An 18640-nucleotide genomic window follows, 5' to 3' on the forward strand; every position below is an offset into this window, starting at 1 on the left:
AAACAACTCAAAGCCTCATCTTTTGTTTTTAGCATGTATACCCACATCATACGACTAAAATCATCAACTAGTAGCATAAAATATCGATTTGCAGCTGAAGTTTAAGGAGATATAGGTCCACAAAGGTCCATATGAATAATTCGAAAGCACTTTTAGCAGTAAATATTGTTTGAGAAGGGAAGGGCTTACGTGTTTGTTTTGCCATGAGACATCCACTGCATACATCTTTGGGTTGATTAATTGAGGGTAGTCCATGTACCATGTGGTGTTTCGACATTAGGTGTATTGCTTGGAAGTTCACATGTCCCAGACGCCTGTGCCACACCCATGCTTCTTCTTCACTTCTGATCAACAAACACTGTTGGTGTGTTTCTTGAAGGTGTATCTTGTATAATCGATTCAGAGACCTCTGAACCTGCATGAGCAATTTCCCGTGACAGTCCCAGATCCACAAATGCTCTCCATCTAAAACCACTATGCTTCCTTCTTCGGACAACTGTCCCAGACTGATGATATTGCTCTGAAGAGAGGGGATGTAATATACTGCATGTAAGACTCTTATTTCTCCATTTTTACAAGCAACTTGAATTGATCTTTTTCCCTTTATTTTAACCAATGAGCCATCTCCAAACTTCACCTCTCCTTTTACTGTCCGATCGAGTTTCTCAAACTTTTCTTGACGTCCTGTCATGTGATTACTCGCTCCATTGTCGAGATACCAGGTACGTTCTTCTACATCTTTATCGTCCTTTGATTTCTTAACCTCTGTGAAAGAGATCAAGTCCTCTGTATTTTTGCACATGGCCATGAGCAAGGATGGTTCGTTATCGTTTAGTTATGTTAAGTTGGCTTCTCCCTTCTGTTGCCTAACTCTTGCTGGCTTGCGACATTCAGCTGCAAAATGCCCGTATCCACTGCAATTAAAGCATTTCACTTAACTTCTATCTCGAATAATGTGATTATCTTTCACCCGATAATCATATCCTTGAGGAGCACCTCTCCTTTTTAACCATTCTTCTCTCATGAGCAATAACTTGCCACCCGTGTTCTCTTTCTTCTGCCATTCTTCCTCTATCAACAGTAATTGTTGTCCCTCCTTATTGTCCGTTTGTCCGTGTAATCGTTCTTCGTGAGCCTTCAAAGAACCCATTATTTCTTCCACTGACATTGTTTCCAAATTTCTGAAATGCTCTATAGCTGAAGCAATCTGCAGAAATTTGGTTGGTACAGCTCTGAGTAATTTCTTCATAACGTATTCTTCTCCAATTACTTCTCCCAATGCCCTGATGTTCGTCAGCAGGTCATTTAGTCTCATACAACAGTCATCCAGCTGTTCTGATTCTCTCCTTTTCAACGACTCAAACTCGGCTTTTAAAGTTTGAGCTTTGCCCTTCTTTACCTTATCTGCACCCAAACACAGAGTCTTGATCGCTCCCCAGGCTTCTTTGGAGGTTTTCTTCTTTGCGAGTGTCAACAACATATCGTCAGGAATGCCTTGGTAGATTATATCCAGCGCGCGTTTATCCATCTTCTCTTCGGCTGTGCCTTTAGAATCCTTAGATTTGTCTTCGGTTGTGCCTTTAGGATCTTGAGGTTCGATTGCTTCCCATACCCCATGGGCCTGCATAAAAACCTTCATCTTTATTGCCCAAACCATATAGTTTATTTTGGTCAATATTGGGTATCCCAAGCTGAAGGAGCCTTCCTTGTTCTTACTCGCTTCCATTTGCTGTAGAAATGAAAGTGATTGTCTGGGTGTTTAAAAAGCTCTGATACCAGATGTTAAAGTAGAAAAGAGAAAACAGAACTAGCTATACTACTTTGATATAGAAAGCGTACAACTTATTGATTACAACTTATGCAAAACAGATACTTAATAACCTGATGCCTACTAAACTCTTAAAAAACAGGAAGACATGACTAATTCCAGTTTCCTGAATAGATGCAACTACCCCAGACTAAGTCTGCAGTCCAACGTTTATAACATCAAGTTGGTTTATTCAAAATAAAACAAATAACTGAATAAAACATGTTTAGATTAATATTATTTCTAACAAAATATATTTCATATGTAATGGAGATATGCTCTTCGTCAGATGTTTACAAGCAATCTTTGAAGTTATGCATATATATTAGTATATATAAGTGGTCCAATGCTCATTACCACAAATAATTTCATAGATGACACATTTAAAGTTACCTGCGGGGAATAAACATGGAAGCACTAATGTCACAAAGCTCATACCACAAAGGGATTCTTTGGTGAGACCTATTGAAAGCATAAACAATGGTCACGCGAAAGGGCACCTAGACTTGGAATGTGCATTAATGTGTAAAATATATGGATCCCATCGAATCCATAATCCACCATTATTGTGGTAATCATAATTAAAAATCCATCATATTAAACCAGCTTAAGGCGTGCTTTCATAGTTCCTAGTTAGGGTTGGTTTAGCTTTTTACTGTTAATATAATTCATATCTTCGTTATGTAAGATTTAAAAAAACTCCATTAATCTAATGCCTTAATTTATGTTTATTATCATTTAAATTATATAATACCTTCAATTATCATGACGGCATTGACATATTCATTAAAACCACAGTGATTAATTTTTTATGATATATAGGGTAGTTGTAATGTTTTGATATTTTTTATAATATATTAATTTAGATTATTTAACATTAATTATTTAATGATATCAATGCATTATAATTAAATTAGTTTGTGTAAGTTTATTTTTTTTATAATCAGGGTATTGTTTTAAAAGTATTAGTTAAAAATATAGTAAGGATTTTGATAAAAAAGTGTGAAGGTTTAAAAATAGAAATAAAGAAGAGTGAGGATTTGTAAAAAAAAGGTTTTACATTATTTTATCAAATAAGAGAAGAGTGTTGGAAATTGTCTATGTCAAGGATCAAGATCTGCCAAGGAGTCTAGGATCTGATAGAGGTATCAGGATGTGTACCCAATCAGGATATGTCTAACAGTCAGGGTTTCACTAGTACGGAAGACACTTTAGGAGTCGCACCTATAGTGTCGGTTGAATAGAGAACCGACATTATTTACTGCCTAATGCGTCGTTTAAATAGAGAACCGACGCATTTTTCTATTTTTCAAAGCTAAAGGCGTCGGTCGTTTCAATTAACCGACGCTGTAGAGTTAGAATAGCGTCGGTCAAGTTGAATGTCGTCGCTAGTTTGGTCGTCTGTGTCGGTTGGTCAAACGACCGACGCTGTTGGTTTTGCTATTGTGTCGGTCTTTTTTTAGCCGACGCTATTAAGATAATATACAGTGTCGGTTTTCTTTTTGACCGACATAAGAAGAAATAATTTAAAAAAAAATAAAAACAAACGCGGGTTAACATATGCGGGTGTTCATCTCCTGCTACTATTCCACTTTAAACCTTTCATCTCCTGCTACTAAAATTTTTCTTCCAATTCTAGGGTTCGATTGTTGGCTCTGAGGAAGGGGAATCGACTGGGTTTCGATTGTGGGGTTTTGGCTCCTGCTGCTTAAACAATCGAAGAGGGTGCTGCTTAAGCATCTTCATAAAGGTAATCCATCAACTTGCTTTCACAGTTTCTATTTGCTATATACATACATACATATATACACACACGTGTATATGAATCTGTAAATTTCAGAATCTGCTTTGTTTTGATTGAATTTATCTAGCATACATCAATTACTTTATGTTAATGTTCTTGAGTTTAAATTTATTATAATTTGATTGATTAATTGTATCAGTTGATTTTAGATTCAGATAAGTTTAAATTACAAAGTGACTCTGATCATTTCGTATTTTTTCCGAAGATGTGTTCGTTGATTTTATTGTAATTGAAACATAAAGAATTGACTTGATATTATAGAAATTCAGTTTACTTGTGTAGAATGTGAAAATCAAGCTCTGTGCGCAACCGTTAATTACCTGCTTTGTTTGTTTGTTCTCAATAACGTAATGTAAATATTTGTGTTCATCCTTCAATTAATGTTTGAACACTTGAAATTCATTGTAGTTGCTGAGTCTAACGGCTTCTGCTACTACTGCTTCACTATTTCCTTTGTGTCATTTCGTTTTACAGGTCGAATGTAAGAGTTTTCTCTAATTTATAGATTACATCATGATCAGGTCAAACATACTCAGCAAGAAAAAAGTTGAGAAACTTCTACTGTGCAATTTGGAAACGTAAAACATTTTAGCATCTTTATTTATCACTTACTTTCCCGATCTAAATCTCTAACTGCTAATTTACAAAGGAAATGAGAACAGTTAAAATAAACACTAGGTTACTGATATACAATAGTTGTTTATAGCTTTGTGACCAATAATTTGTCCATATTGGTTTCAGAACATTCGTCATTCAAGCTTGTTTGCGATTATCTCTTTAAAATTGAGTCGTGCTGCCAATTAAAATTCTGCAAACTGGTTCTCAAACTCTGTTATAGTTTGTAGGAGCACTTTGTTAAAAGAAGACAACATCTTGTAGGTCCCAATAATTCATCTCTCAAGGCTTTGGAAATTTTAACTGGCTGGTATATCCTTGTTCAGGTATGGTTTGCAGGAGCGATTTGTTTTCTCTTCTGAAACTAGATAGATTTATTATATATGCTTGTAAATGGGTGATTTCTGTTAAGTTCTGCATATTAGTTTTCTTGCCAGGATGCATCATTCAGGTACAATCAGCACGTTAAAATGAATCTGAAACATTGCAATCAGCACGCTACTTTGTCCTGTAATTGTTAACATAACAGAAACCAGTATGCTATTTTATATAGAAATATGAAGCAAATAGCTTGTTGTTCTTGCTGTTTGTGCTCATCAAAATGAAAGGAGTATCAATCTCCCCATTTTTTATGATTATAACCTATTTAGGAGAATTAACAGCTCCCCCTAAATCCCTGCATAAAATGTTAATATAAAATCTGCTACAAAATTAATTTAATATAATATGAACTTCTTCCATTCATTTTTGATAGAAAGAGAACATGGATCGTCTCACGTGGATGTATAAAATACCACGGGTCTCGCATGACTATGTTAATGGTGTTAATGAGTTCATTGCATGTGCGGTAGAAAATCTAAAGAAGAAACAGACCGAACATGGAAAAGAAGACAGGATCACATGTCCATATCGTGATTGTTCTAATCTGAAAAAGTATCCTAATATTGACACTGTTCATGAGCATTTATTTCGCCGTGGTTTCATGGAAGATTATACTAAGTGGATTTGGCATGGGGAGGGAATACACACTAGCAAGACTGAGACTTCTAGCATAATTTATGAAAGTTATGGAGATAGTCTGCCTCGTAATGAAGAAGATAATGCTGAAAATGATAGGGTTGAAGAGATGATCCAAGATGTTGAAGAAATCCTAGTGCACCAACCAGAAGTTTTGGAGAACTTGGTTGATGATTCTAAAAAATCTCTCTATCATGGGTGCAATGTTCAATTTACTAGGTTATCAACAACCTTGAAGTTGTGTAAACTCAAAGTAAAAAATGGTTGGAGTGACAAGAGTTTCACTGAAATGCTCAAACTTTTAGCAGAAATGCTTCCCGCAAAAAATGAGCTTCCCACTTCCACATACGAGGCGAAGAAGATAGTGTCCAATGGGTATGAATGTAAAGAAGATACATGCTTGTCCAAATGATTGTGTGCTCTTTCGTAAGGAGCATGAACATTTACCTACATGTCCAAAGTGTGGAGCCTCCCGATATAAGCGGGATAGAAATAATTCTTTTATTAATGACAAGAGGCCTCCTGTCAAGGTGTTGCGCTACTTACCCATAGTGGAACGATTTAGACGTCTTTTTGCAAATTCCAATGATGCAAAGCTTGTAAGGTGGCACGTGGAAGGGAGAAAATCAGATGGAATGCTCCGACACCCGGCTGACTCTCCGCAATGGAGAACCATTGATGGTAAATTCCCAGAATTTGGAGGAGAAGTTAGAAATCTACGACTAGGGCTTTGTGCAGACGGCATGAATCCGTATCACACTCTAAGCTCTACACATAGCACTTGGCCAGTTCTTCTAACGATATATAACTTGCCTCCTTGGCTATGCATGAAACGTAAGTACATCATGTTGACATTGTTAATCCCTAGTCCGAAAGAAGCTGGAAATAATATAGATGTTTATCTTCAGCCACTTATTGAGGATTTAAAGTTATCGTGGGATCAAGGTGAGAAGATGTATGATGCATACAGTCAGATATATTTCAATTTTCGTGCCATGATCTTCTGCACTATAAGTGACTTTCCCGGCTATGGTAACCTCTCAGGTTACACGATTAAAGGAGCTAAAGCATGTCCGATTTGTGAAGACGCTACGATTGATCTTCGTCTGAAAAACTGCAAAAAAATGTATATATGGGTCATCGCACGTTTCTTCCACTTACTCACCCTTATCGTAAGAGGAAAAATGATTTTGATGGGACTATCGAGACTCGACTAGCTCGTTTTCCATTAACCGGGAAGGAGGTCTTTGAACGAGTTAAAGACATTGATGTTGTTCTTGGGAAGCTGTATAAAAAGCCAACTCCGAATAGTATTTGGAAGAAAAGATCTATATTTTGGGATCTACCATATTGGGAACACTTGCAAGTGAGACATTGCCTTGACTTTATGCATATTGAAAAAAATGTTTGTGAAAGCATTATCAGGACACTATTGAATATACATGGTAAGACGAAGGATGGGATGAAAGCCAGGCTAGACTTGCAAGAGCTGGGTGTACGAGCTGAGTTAGCACCACAACAATCTGGTAAACATGCGTATCTACCTCCCGCTTGTTACACTTTGTCTAGGAAAGAGAAAATAAGCTTTTGTGAGTGTTTATCAAGTGTCAAAGTTCCATCTGGATATTCCTCAAATCTAAAAAACCTCGTCTCAATGAAAGACTTGAAGCTTCTAGGTTTGAAGTCATATGATTGTCACGTGCTAATGCAACATCTTCTACCGGTTGCAATTCGAGGCATATTGCCGAGGCACGTGAGAGTGGTTATCACGAAATTGTGCTTCTTCTTTAATGCTATATGTAGCAAGGTCATCGATCCCTTGACTTTGGAAAAATTGCAAGCTGATATTATAGTCAAACTTTGTGAATTTGAAATGTATTTCCTACATTCATTCTTAGACATTATGGTGCATTTAGTGACTCATCTTGTGAGAGAGATAAAAATTTATGGTCCTTTGTATGTGCGTCAAATGTATCCTTTCGAGAGGTTTCTGTGCATTTTAAAAGCATATGTGAGAAATCGGCGTCATCCTGAAGCAAGCATAGTTGGAGGGTATTCGGTTGAAGAGACTATTGAATTTTGCACGGACTATCTAGCATCTACCGATCCAGTTGGAATTCCTAGATCTCGTCATGAAGGTAGACTTGACAGTCAGGGTACAGTAGGACATAAAATGATCACTCTCGGTGCTGAAATGCTTGATAGAGCCCATCTCTTTGTTCTACAACACATGACAAAAGTTAATCCTTACTTACAAGAGCACATACTGGAGATTCGATGAAAGATTCCCTCTAAGGGTGGCAAGTGGGTTACAAATGAACATAATCGATCTTTTGTGAAATGGTTTAAAGATCGAGTGATGTCTCAATATTCAAATAGTCCTTCAACAGTTTCCAATACTCTGAAGTGGTTAGCTTATGGCCCAAACATGCCACTGAGTTCTTTCCAAGGATATGATGTAAATGGTTACAGTTTCTACTCACAACATCAAGATAATAAGAGCACCGTGCAAAATAGTGGAATATCTGTAGAAGCTTTTTCAACAGAATTTGAAAGAGGCAATTCCATTGCATCACGAGATGTAAAGAAGTCTTATTATGGGGTGATTGAGGAAATCTGGGAGATTGATTACAAAGATTTCAAAGTTGCATTATTTATATGTAAATGGTTTGATATCCGTCGTGGTGTTCAAGTGGATGAGTCAGGTTTCACTTTGGTTGACTTCAATCGGTTTGGTCATGAGGACGATCCCTTTATACTTGCAACACAGGTCAAACAAGTTTTTTATATTCGAGACCCGGCTGATGTGAGGTGGTCAATTGTTCTTCAAGGTAAGCGACGTATTATTGGAGTTGATAATGTCGAAGATGAGGAAGAGTATAATCAATTTGATGAGAACCCCCTTTCTCAATTGGCCTACAAACCACATCTATAGAAGATAGTATAGATATAAGTTATCCACGCAATGACCATGACAAAGGGGTATGGATTGATCATCAATAATGATTTGAAAAACCTTCATGCCAATGAAGGTAATTTTCTACTCTATAATTAAGAACAGAAGAACAGAAGAACTCTGACAAATTCATCTTCAATTTATTCATTTAGTGGACACAAAGTGTGTGCAGAAGTGTCGATTTTTTTTAAGTAATTCTACTTTAAAATATTAAGTTCAACATTTCCAACCTGCAAGTCCTGAAAAAATATTGCCTGGAGAACATAAGCTGATATTCCTTTCTAGACTCACTTTTACTTAATGTGAAGATTATACCATACCAAAGTTTGTTAATCGGATACTATTGCCAGATGAAGACACTGATCTACTAGAAACTCGATTGCTATATATTTTACTTATGTGTGAACTTGTAGTTCTACTTATATATATTTTGATAACAGGGCCATAGTTTTCTGGTTCTAATAAATACTAATAGGTTGTTAATTCTTTTTTCTTTCCTGTTCTTCCCTTCTTAATTATATGAACTTTATAGTAATTTTTAACTTGGCCTTGTAATACGACGTAATTAGAATTTCCTTATAATGTGCCTGGACTGGTCTTAGTGATGAACTGGTTCTCATTTTGTCCATGTGCACAGTTGGACTTGGTATTTTAATATTGGATTAGAGCATAAGCTGGTGATTCTTTTGCAGACTGTTCGTGTGTAGAAAAGGTCTGAGAAAGGGAGCTATAAGTGCAAAGATATAGTAGACCATCACACTGCAGAGGTAAGTCAAACTTCATTTATTGGTGTCATTAAACTGTCACGAGTAGGTAGAGTTCAAAATGTCATTAGTTGGTAGATTACTGCTCAAAATTGCCTATTCTGTTTTGCACTGTCATGCACTATAAATGTTACAGAGTTGATTATCTAGATAGGCATTATAGTAGTTATTTTTAGTCTGTTACAAGTAATGTGTTTGTATTATCATTTAGAAATGTAATAATTAGATACTATCAAATTAGTTTCTCTTTGAACTTATTTTTTTTCCTTAATCATTTACGCAATCATCAACAGGTGCGAGCTGTCACAGTCCATCCATCTCAGAAGTACTTTGTAACAGCGTCCCTTGATTGTGCATGGCATATCAAACCTTGATCTGCAAAACTGTCAAAAAACTAAAGATTTGCTCATAGATTGAAAAATATAGTTAATATCCAAAATTGAAATGATTTAGTAGTAATGAAGTTTTCTGGACCATATCTAGTAATGAGTTAGAGAACTTTCAGTCTTTCACATATGAGTAATTACTTTAAATTGTTCAACTTTCATAGGTTTCTGAAATAAATGGTATCAATTATCAGCTCCATAGACACTGTTGCAATAATCCCAGCTATACATGATATTTGATCTTACAGGTGCAATAACTTAATGTACCATATGTACCATATGTAATAGCTCTTACATTTCCTAACCTATTATGTTACAGGTATAAGATTAATGGATCAAGATGAAGATAGGAGGGTGCAAAACAGAGAGGAAGACAGAGAGCAAGACAGGGAGCAAAGTTCTGAAGAATTAGTCAAGAAAAGAAGCAGAGGTCCAACGTTGTGCAAAAACTTGAAAAGAAGGATCGCAAAACAGAATTTGGATTGTAGCATTTCTTTCAATGAATATGGTGAGCCAATTGGGGATATGCTTAAAAATTTTAGGACTTATGTAGGATCAGTGGTTCGATTCCAAGTTGATATAAATATCGAGAGTTGGGACCTTGTAAATCAAGGCTTGAAAGATGCAATATGGGAAGATATTAAGGTACAATAAGACAATAAGGCATTTGACTTCAACTGTATTTAACATTTTTTGGCTGCTTGCTAATATTTAACTATTAGTAATTTATAACTTACTCATTATGTTCAGACCCGGTGAAAATTGGATGATTCACGGAAAAAGAACGTGTTAGAAAGAGCAGGAAAGAAGTGGAGAGATTTCAAGGGAAAGCTGACTAAGAATTATTTTTGAGAAGACAAGGACCCGTGTGAAAAATACAGCTTTATTACCGAGGACACGTGGAAAACATTCAAACAGAGACGTGAGACTGCAGAGTTTAAGGTAATTCAATGTCAATTCCTGAAAGTAGGCATGTCTGATAAATTATAAATTATAAAGAAGTATAACACATCTAGATTCTGCAAACCAAAAATTTTTTTTTGATAAATTATAAGACTATACTCAGACTTTTCGAATAAAATCCATCTCGGTACAATAAAGAACTTACACAAGTGATCGGGTAGGTCAGGGAGTTCAATAAATCTCAATCATTATTCGAAAAAAATAATTGATTATAGTAGGCAGAAAGGCTTAATGATAATGAGAATCAGTGCAACTGTTAAGCAACTCAGAGAAGTTCTCATCCAACAAATCTTGTCTATACCCACCTGAAAAATCCTAGTAATTACCCAGTCTTGTAAAGATGCAGTTTACTAGTTCACATTGCGAATAAAAAACAATGAAATTAAACAAGGGATTGCAAAATTACAGTTTCGGAAAGTAGAATTTGCGGCACTGAGACAAGTCTGACATATAAAACTGAACTGGATGTGGTATCATCTGTTGTTTCTTCCCCTTTCGTACTCAAACTGGATTCATAAGATTGAAATGTTGGTGGTTCAACGATGGCTCCTCCTGTTGTAGATATAAACACAACATCATAAAAAAGCTGACACTTAGCTGACAGAATATAATGTCCAAGTTTCTATTGTAAATTAAATTCATCACTGTAGCTAATTCTTCACCAGCATCACATTCTTCTCCATCATTGTCATCTTTTTTATATTCATCTGAATTAACTAATTTTGACTAACATGAAACTTTTTTATCTTTATTAAATAGGAAATAAGCGAAAAGACAAAAGAAAGTCAGAAACATAATGAACACGTTCATTACCTGGGGCCTAGTGGATATGCTTCAAAAAGAACAAAGTGGTCTATTGATGACCCCATCACTTCTCTCAATGATCCTGATTGCAGCAATTTGTCAATGCTATCAACTGAGCGTACTGGACGCGGTTTTGATTGGCTTAGAGCACGTGCAAGAGCTGATGGACAAGGTGGTCATTACTTTCCAAATAAGAAGACAAAGGATGTGTGCCTGACCATGGTAATTCACTATACTTTTTAAAATCAGCAGGGGTATCCTTGTGAAATGAAGTGTTTCTAATGAATTTATTTTACAGAATGAGTTGCACAATCAAGCATCAGAAGGTTCATGGACTCCAGAAGGCCATGATGACTTATTAGCACGTGCACTTGGGAATAAAGAGCACGGGGGACGTGTTAGAGGCGTTGGTGGAGGCGTGAAAATAAAAGATGTATTTAAGTCAGGGCCAAGGAGACATAGTGGTCTTGTATCGAAAGATGAATTGGCCACCATTACGGAAGAAATCAGAAAGAAAGTTCAGAAAGAGTGCGAGGAAATGATGAATTCAAAATTGGAAGGCATCTTCAATCAGTTGAAGCAGATGGGTGTGTCACTCGAGGCTGATCAATTTGTAAATGATGTTGGTGCCCGAAAAGTTGATAATGCTCGAAGTAGTTGTCACTCGGTGGATCCGGAATATTATTTCTCAACTATCAAGGTATTGTCAACATAATTTTGGACTATTAAATCTCTTGATTAGTTGGGTTGAACCCATCAAAAAAAGTTGTTCCTGCTTAAGATTATGGACTTGTGATTCTTCTTTCATATTAATTCAACACTGATTCAAATCGAAATCCCGACTCACTAGAAAATTAGTGAAATTTCTACCGTATAGATTCACAGGGGCCATTGAATCAAACATATAGTACTTACTATACGACTGAATTATTTTGTGCTCTAAAAAGACATGACTTGAACCTGATATAAAAATCTCTTTCTAATGAAAATTTCTTTTGAATATTGCAGGTTCCAACACTTTGTCGGCTATGTGTAATACATGTAGAAAGAGGAAAAGTTGTTGCAGCTAGAGGGACTCTTTTCCCAACCAATCAGGGAGAGATGATCCATAATAACCCGATTGCCCCTCAGAATGTTAGAGTATCAGTTGATGATGTTATAACTGAATACCAACTTACTCCACTTCCTGTTCCATGTTACGAACACGAGGCAATAGGAAATGCAGCTGGTAGCTTTGTTCAATGGCCGAAGGACCTTATGATGTTGGGACAGGTATATCTTGTTTGGTTCAATTATGAAAAGTTTTTATTAAATATAGCCCAATAAATATGTCTTTGATTAGGATCCTATATTGGAAAAGAAAAAACTCCAAGAGATGACGCCAATTCAAAAGTCATCAAAGGTTGAAAGTAAAGGGTCGGTGACTCCCCTGAAGCAAAGTCCTCAAGTAGTCAGTGATGACATAAATTCGAGTGATCACTGTGCAGGTTTAAGTTTCTTACTCAAAAAGAGGCCCCCTTCTAAAAAATCTGATGCATTCGTTTTTGAGGAAAATTGAGATGGTCCAATATATATCACACTCGAAGATGTCAATCAGTTTTTGAGAATGAGTTGGTTAAACATACCCATTGTGGAACTGTTTGTAAAGTAAGACTCAGTCTTTCTTCCTAATTCACTTTAGAATCTATTAGCACACACATATATTGTGATAAATAATATTTGTAGGTATGTTAGCAAGTTGTGCAAACAATTGAAGGACGATAAGTTTACATTCATGTTGCCATCTAGACTAGCAATACCATATAATCATGAGCAGCAAAAACGCAAGGACGAAGCAACTGATTACATGACAAGTATTTTGGTTGCTAATAAGGATAAACGTTATATCCTAGCCCCTTACATCCAAGAGTAAGAATAAAATGATAGTAATTGTCATGCTATATATATTATATAATTATATTTCGGCTAATATATTATATATGTTTTTATTGTAGAGATCTTTGGATGGTGCTACTTCTTTGTCTCAATGAAAGTGTTATATACGTGTTTGATTCGTTGAAAAAAGAAAGGAAGATACGGTTGACCACACCTGCACGAATGTATGTTAAAATTTCAAATTTCATGTTGTATAATTACTATATAGAACCTAGTCCCATAAGTGATGTGATGAAAGTATACGTATTTTACAGGCCATTTAAATTATATGTACCTAAAGGTGGATTGAAGAATAACAGAAAAGAGTTTATTTGGCATCACACCGAGGTTCAGGTATAACTTACTTTGGTTTGTTTATTTCACTTATATTATATGCTCCTCACTTTTTAGTTATTATTTATGAATCTTGTTTGTTTATGTGTAGTGTCCCCAACAAAAAGGAGGCACAAAATGCGGTTTTTTCGTGATGAGGTACATGTATGACATTGTCATGCTTTCTCAAAAAAATGCCAACATGAATTGGAAAATGGTAGGGAAAGTAAAATATCGTAAATATTGGTTTACAATTTTTAAAATCAAGTACTAATATTTGAAGTATGTTAAATTTTTGGTAGGGTCTTGGTTCTAGAAGCTGTGGTAGAAAGGAAATTAGCGAGATACGAGAGATTTGGGCTCAGGTAATTTTTTACTCTTGAATGTCTATAGTCAGGTAATTTTTTTCAGTACATGTCATTAATTCATGTTCACAGTAAATACTGCCATTAATTTATGTTTTATTGAATAATTTATTGCATATATGATTTTCTGTAATAATATAAACTTTTTTTTCAAGGGCATGGTACTTGTAGATATAAGAAGAGAGTGAAGAACAATTACAAGGAGCCTAGATATCATCAAGAATTGAGTTAGTCTGAGGGATTTGTCATGAAAACATTAGTTTTTGATGATTTTTTGTAAATATTGGGTTGTAAACTAAAATTATGAACAATTCCAAATTTATTTTAATATAATTTGTGAACCTTTTTTAATTTTTAGGTGTACCTCTGTTTTTAATATGTGTAGTAAACAGGTTAAAAATGATCAGGAAAAAACAAATGCAAAAAAAATTGATCAAGAAAAAACATTTGATCAGGCAAAAAAATGAAATTATAGACCTAAGGCGTCGGCATTTTAGGACCCGACACATTTGCTCTACAACTTTTAGCATCAGCATTTTAGTGAGACCGACGCAATTGATAAAGCACAATAGTGTCGGCATTTTAAGAAGACCGACGTAATTGATAGGCACAATAGTGTCGGCATTTTAAGAAGACCGACACAACAGGTCTAAGATTTAGCGTCGGTTGTTTAATTGACCGACACTGTTTGTAAAACTATAGCATCGGTTTTCTTGCCTTCTGCGTATGTTATTTAACCGACGCTAAACAATTTTTTGCGTCGACCATTTAACCGACGCTGTAGGCATTTACCTACAGCGTCCCCTGCATTTACTACGCTAAAAAATCGACGCCTTAGGCCTTTTTTGACCGACGCCTTAGGTCTTTTCTATACTAGTGTTTGTCAAGCCATCAGGATGTGAAGACTCTCAAGATATGATTAGATAAGTCAAAGTTATGGGATAAATCGCAATCTGTTAATTTAATGGAGAGTGATTAGGTTATCACTTGGAAAAGCACACAACTCGAGTATTCTATAACCTACAAGCTCTTAAGAATATTGTTCTTGAGAGAGTTTTGTAACTGTTTATTAAAGATCAATCTAAACTGTTATTTGATTCATTTGTGCTTTATTATTCTTACTTTACTTCTGTGATAAATTGATTTGTTTTGGTAATTGTATAAAACCCCTCTTAAACAACTAGTTTACTGGGCAACGAGGGGTATCAGAGCGGGTCATATTAACTCTTAATTTGCATAGATCAAATATATCTGGAAGTAAGTATGAAAGCATAAAAATTCCTCTCCTGAAGAAAGATGATTACTCTACATGGAGAGTAAAGATATTGATGTTTCTTGAGGCTATTGATGATGCATATGTTGACATCATCAAAACCGGACCTCCCTATCCTGTGAAGTATGTGCCCATGACACCAGATGTTCCTGAACACTATATCAGGAAAGATAAATCAGAATGGTCAGAACCTGAGAAGGCTTCAATGTTTAGGAATTCAAAATTTAGAAATATTCTGCACAATAATTTGGATAATATGACGTACATGATGATTGTCTGCAGGATTGCAAAAGAGATATGAGATGCCTCGGAGACTTAGTGCCAAGCTACAATGGCAATCAAGAAAAATAGAAGAATTGTTTTTGTGCAAGAATATGAGAAATTTAATGGAAAGGTTGATGAATCAATTACTGACATCTATGATAGATTCCTGACACTGCTGAATGATCTATCATTCGTTGTAAAAGATTATGGTAGAGAAGATTACTCAAAAACCAAGTATCAGAGAGCTCTTCCTGAAGATTGGGATACTCAAGCCTCTATAACACTACTTGAAATATGGGATCAGACATCTTATCAGAACCGATGGTAAAAAAAAATCTGAACCGATGTCTTCATGTATGATGTTAAATGTCATCAGCCTTTGACATCGGTTAACAGCCGATGTCTATTATAGTGCTATAAATTGGTTTTAAGATTAAATGTGATGTCTTTACAACAAATTTCAACTTATATTACAAGATTTCTAGGTGAATATGAGTGTATTATGAGGTATTTATCCATTAAAACATGAAACCTACAAGCTCTAAAAGCCATTTATTAAAATTCTTTCGAACAAACCTATGCGAAATACTAGATCAGACATCGGTTAGATAATTTGCCCGATGTGAAATGTTTGATTAGACATCGGTTAAATTAGCCCTCCAATGTGAAATGATGGATAAGACATAGGTTTTCTTCATAAAACCGATGTTAAATCTTTTTGTTTAACATCAGCCAATTTTTCTAACCGATGTTATTTGACTTAAAATACATTGAGGTTCTTTTCAGGACCAATGTTAAATGAATATTTCACATCAATTTATTTAGTTCTTTTTCATTTAGTATTATTTTACATGATGTCTTTTGTACATTTTTTACATCGGTTTACATATACCAATGTGATGTTAATATTCTGTAAATTGCATGCCATCCTGGTACTATTTACACTACAAGAAAAATGTCAATAGACATCACATATTAGACATCGGTTGCCAATGCCACTGATGTTAATATATTTAATAACATTACCCCGTGTTAATCTAATGTCTATATTGTTTTAAGATATCGGTTATTTTACAACCGATGTCTAAATTGCCTAAAAAATTTCAAAACGCGCCCACTTTAATATATTTCCCACTTAGTCAAAATTTTCCCATTTATTCCAAAATTTCACCCCCGCCTTGGGCAATATTTTTCTTCCCCCCATTTTTTCCTTCTTTCTCTTACTCACCACTCTCTCTCTCTCACTCATCTCTCTCTCTCTCGATTTTGTACTCACCTTAACTCACCACCACCCTCTCTCCCTCATTTGTACTCACCTCTCACCTATACTCATCTTACGTCCCTCCCCCCTCTCTCTCTTCGCTCTGTACTCTCTACTTTCCTTCTCCATATTGGTAATAAGATAAGCTTGGTAACCTTATCTTGTTAGAAACTCAAATGGTTAAACTCGAATCGAACTTCTCTTCTCTGCGTGAAAGATTAACCGAATCAAACTTTATAAATTACGAGTTTTTTAAATCAAAACCCTAATTTTATAAATTGGGAATTTTTCAAATTGAAACCCTAATTTACTTTATGATGTTTTCATTAATTTCAATCTATTTCGAAATTACTAATTAATTTCAATTTGTTGTGTACAGGACCTTTATTGCATACGACTGGGATTCAGATATTTAGGTATGAATTTTAATTTAAAGATTTATAATATTTGTGGACTGAGATTTGAATTGGTCGTGTTATACTTGTTTATGCTAATGTGTTTGTATTTTTAGTCTATTAAAAGTGCAATGACTTCTATGTTTTGAGGACTGGAAATGGGTTTGGAGTGTGTATTTGTGAATGTTGATTATTGCGTATTTGCTCTAAATAATCCGTACACTTATTTGGAACTTAATAATGGAACCTGAATAATATGTGGATGCGCTTCATGGATGATTTTTAAGCTGTTCATTTCACCGAATCTGCACTTCTTTTAAGCCAACCTGAAAAAAGAGCTTTGAATAAAAACATGAAAGATACTCTTTACTTGTAGCATCTATCTTCTATAATATAGTATATAACTGGACGAGTGTTGTACACTAGTATGTTCATGAATGTTTCCAGTTTTTATTGTTTGTATTTGGTTCTTATTGTTTAAATGATTACATAATAAAGTTCATGATTTATTGTCAGAGTATTGAACAACTTGTAACAGTGCATCTCGACTCTGCAATTTTTTCTCTCTTTTTCTGCACGAATGCAGAAGTCCTTAATGTTCTCTAGAAAACAATTACTCGGGCTAATTAGACTTCTTTTTTCTGGCTTTCTTGCAGCGATGAAATTTTTGAACGGAATCCAGTCTCACCTGTAACCGAGGAAAAATGTTTGATTTTTGTTTAGTATATTGTTTTTCCCAGTGAGTTTTGTTTGTTTGATATTTATCTTTAATGTTATAATTTCAAGTATTTATTTACCTTCACATCAGGAGCTAAGTAAAGTGATACTTCATAGGTTAAATGTATCATGTATATGAAAACAAATTTAAAGATGTCATCTAATGATTCTTGAAACATTCTTCTACTTCTGGCTAACTGACTAGTTAGACTAATATATAGAGGTGGACCACTAGTTGGGCAAAGATAGTTTGCAACTTAGACTATTTCATTCCTTTTTAGGAAAGCTTGGACATTGCATATTTCGATTAATCTACCGCTAATGTTTTTGCATTTGCAATGATAACTAGAATTGTAGCAGAATCTTAACCTCCTTCTTGATTTAATAGTAGCAATATACAATACTTGTATCTTTATTTTCAAAGTTGTATAAAATGAGGACTGATTTATGCTTGCAGAGAGACATGGCTAATTTATGCTTGCATACAAACATGGCTAGCTTTATGCTATTCGTACAAAGTTATGACATCTATTGCTTGTAAGCAGCATGCTGGATATACATCGACGTGTTCTATATAAGACCAGTATGCATGATCATGTTCGTTCAGTTGAGTTAATATGTATTGAATTTATGTTTGAACTTAATTTTTCAACTCTTTTGCTCTTATTATGCAGATCTGCTAGTTATGGCAGAAAGAAGGTTCTGAAGATGATTGAACCCTTAGGTTTAGGTTATATACAACATTGAACCCTGGTGATTCAACCCCCGCAGCAGTCCATATTATATATAGGTAACACTCTGTCTATTTCAAACATTAAACTGTAATTTCTTGACAATGCTATGAAATAATACAAGTTCAATCTCTAGTCTGCGTGTCCAGTGCTCAATAATCCAAGAGCCTCCTCCCCGTTGCAATATTTCTTTTCATTTATCCAGTCTCCTAAATTTACAGCCAGGAGCAGTAAAAAAATATCCATGATAGAACAAGTTGCGTTAACTATT

General features: G+C 35.1%; 1 protein-coding gene across 1 annotated transcript; it reads left to right on the plus strand.

Annotated features, from left to right (window-relative positions):
• The first annotated feature begins 4989 nt into the window (after nt 1-4989).
• On the plus strand, nt 4990-7524 carry LOC141660050 (uncharacterized). Its single transcript, XM_074467011.1, has 3 exons — nt 4990-5618; nt 5809-6369; nt 6669-7524. Exons 1-3 carry the CDS (start codon nt 4990-4992, stop codon nt 7522-7524), a joined length of 2046 nt encoding a protein of 681 aa, XP_074323112.1.
• Nucleotides 7525-18640: the final 11116 nt, after the last annotated feature.

Source organism: Apium graveolens, chromosome 5 (assembly GCF_009905375.1).
Source record: "Apium graveolens cultivar Ventura chromosome 5, ASM990537v1, whole genome shotgun sequence".
Classification (NCBI taxonomy): Eukaryota; Viridiplantae; Streptophyta; class Magnoliopsida; order Apiales; family Apiaceae; genus Apium; species Apium graveolens.

Bases quoted from the DNA above. Each gene is read 5' to 3' on its own strand.
- LOC141660050 (XM_074467011.1), top strand. From the start codon at position 4,990: ATGGATCGTCTCACGTGGATGTATAAAATACCACGGGTCTCGCATGAC. The intron at 5,619-5,808 runs GTATGAATGTAA...GGAACGATTTAG, and splicing joins AAGAAGATAGTGTCCAATGG to ACGTCTTTTTGCAAATTCCA. The intron at 6,370-6,668 runs GTATATATGGGT...AAGCATTATCAG, and splicing joins CTGAAAAACTGCAAAAAAAT to GACACTATTGAATATACATG.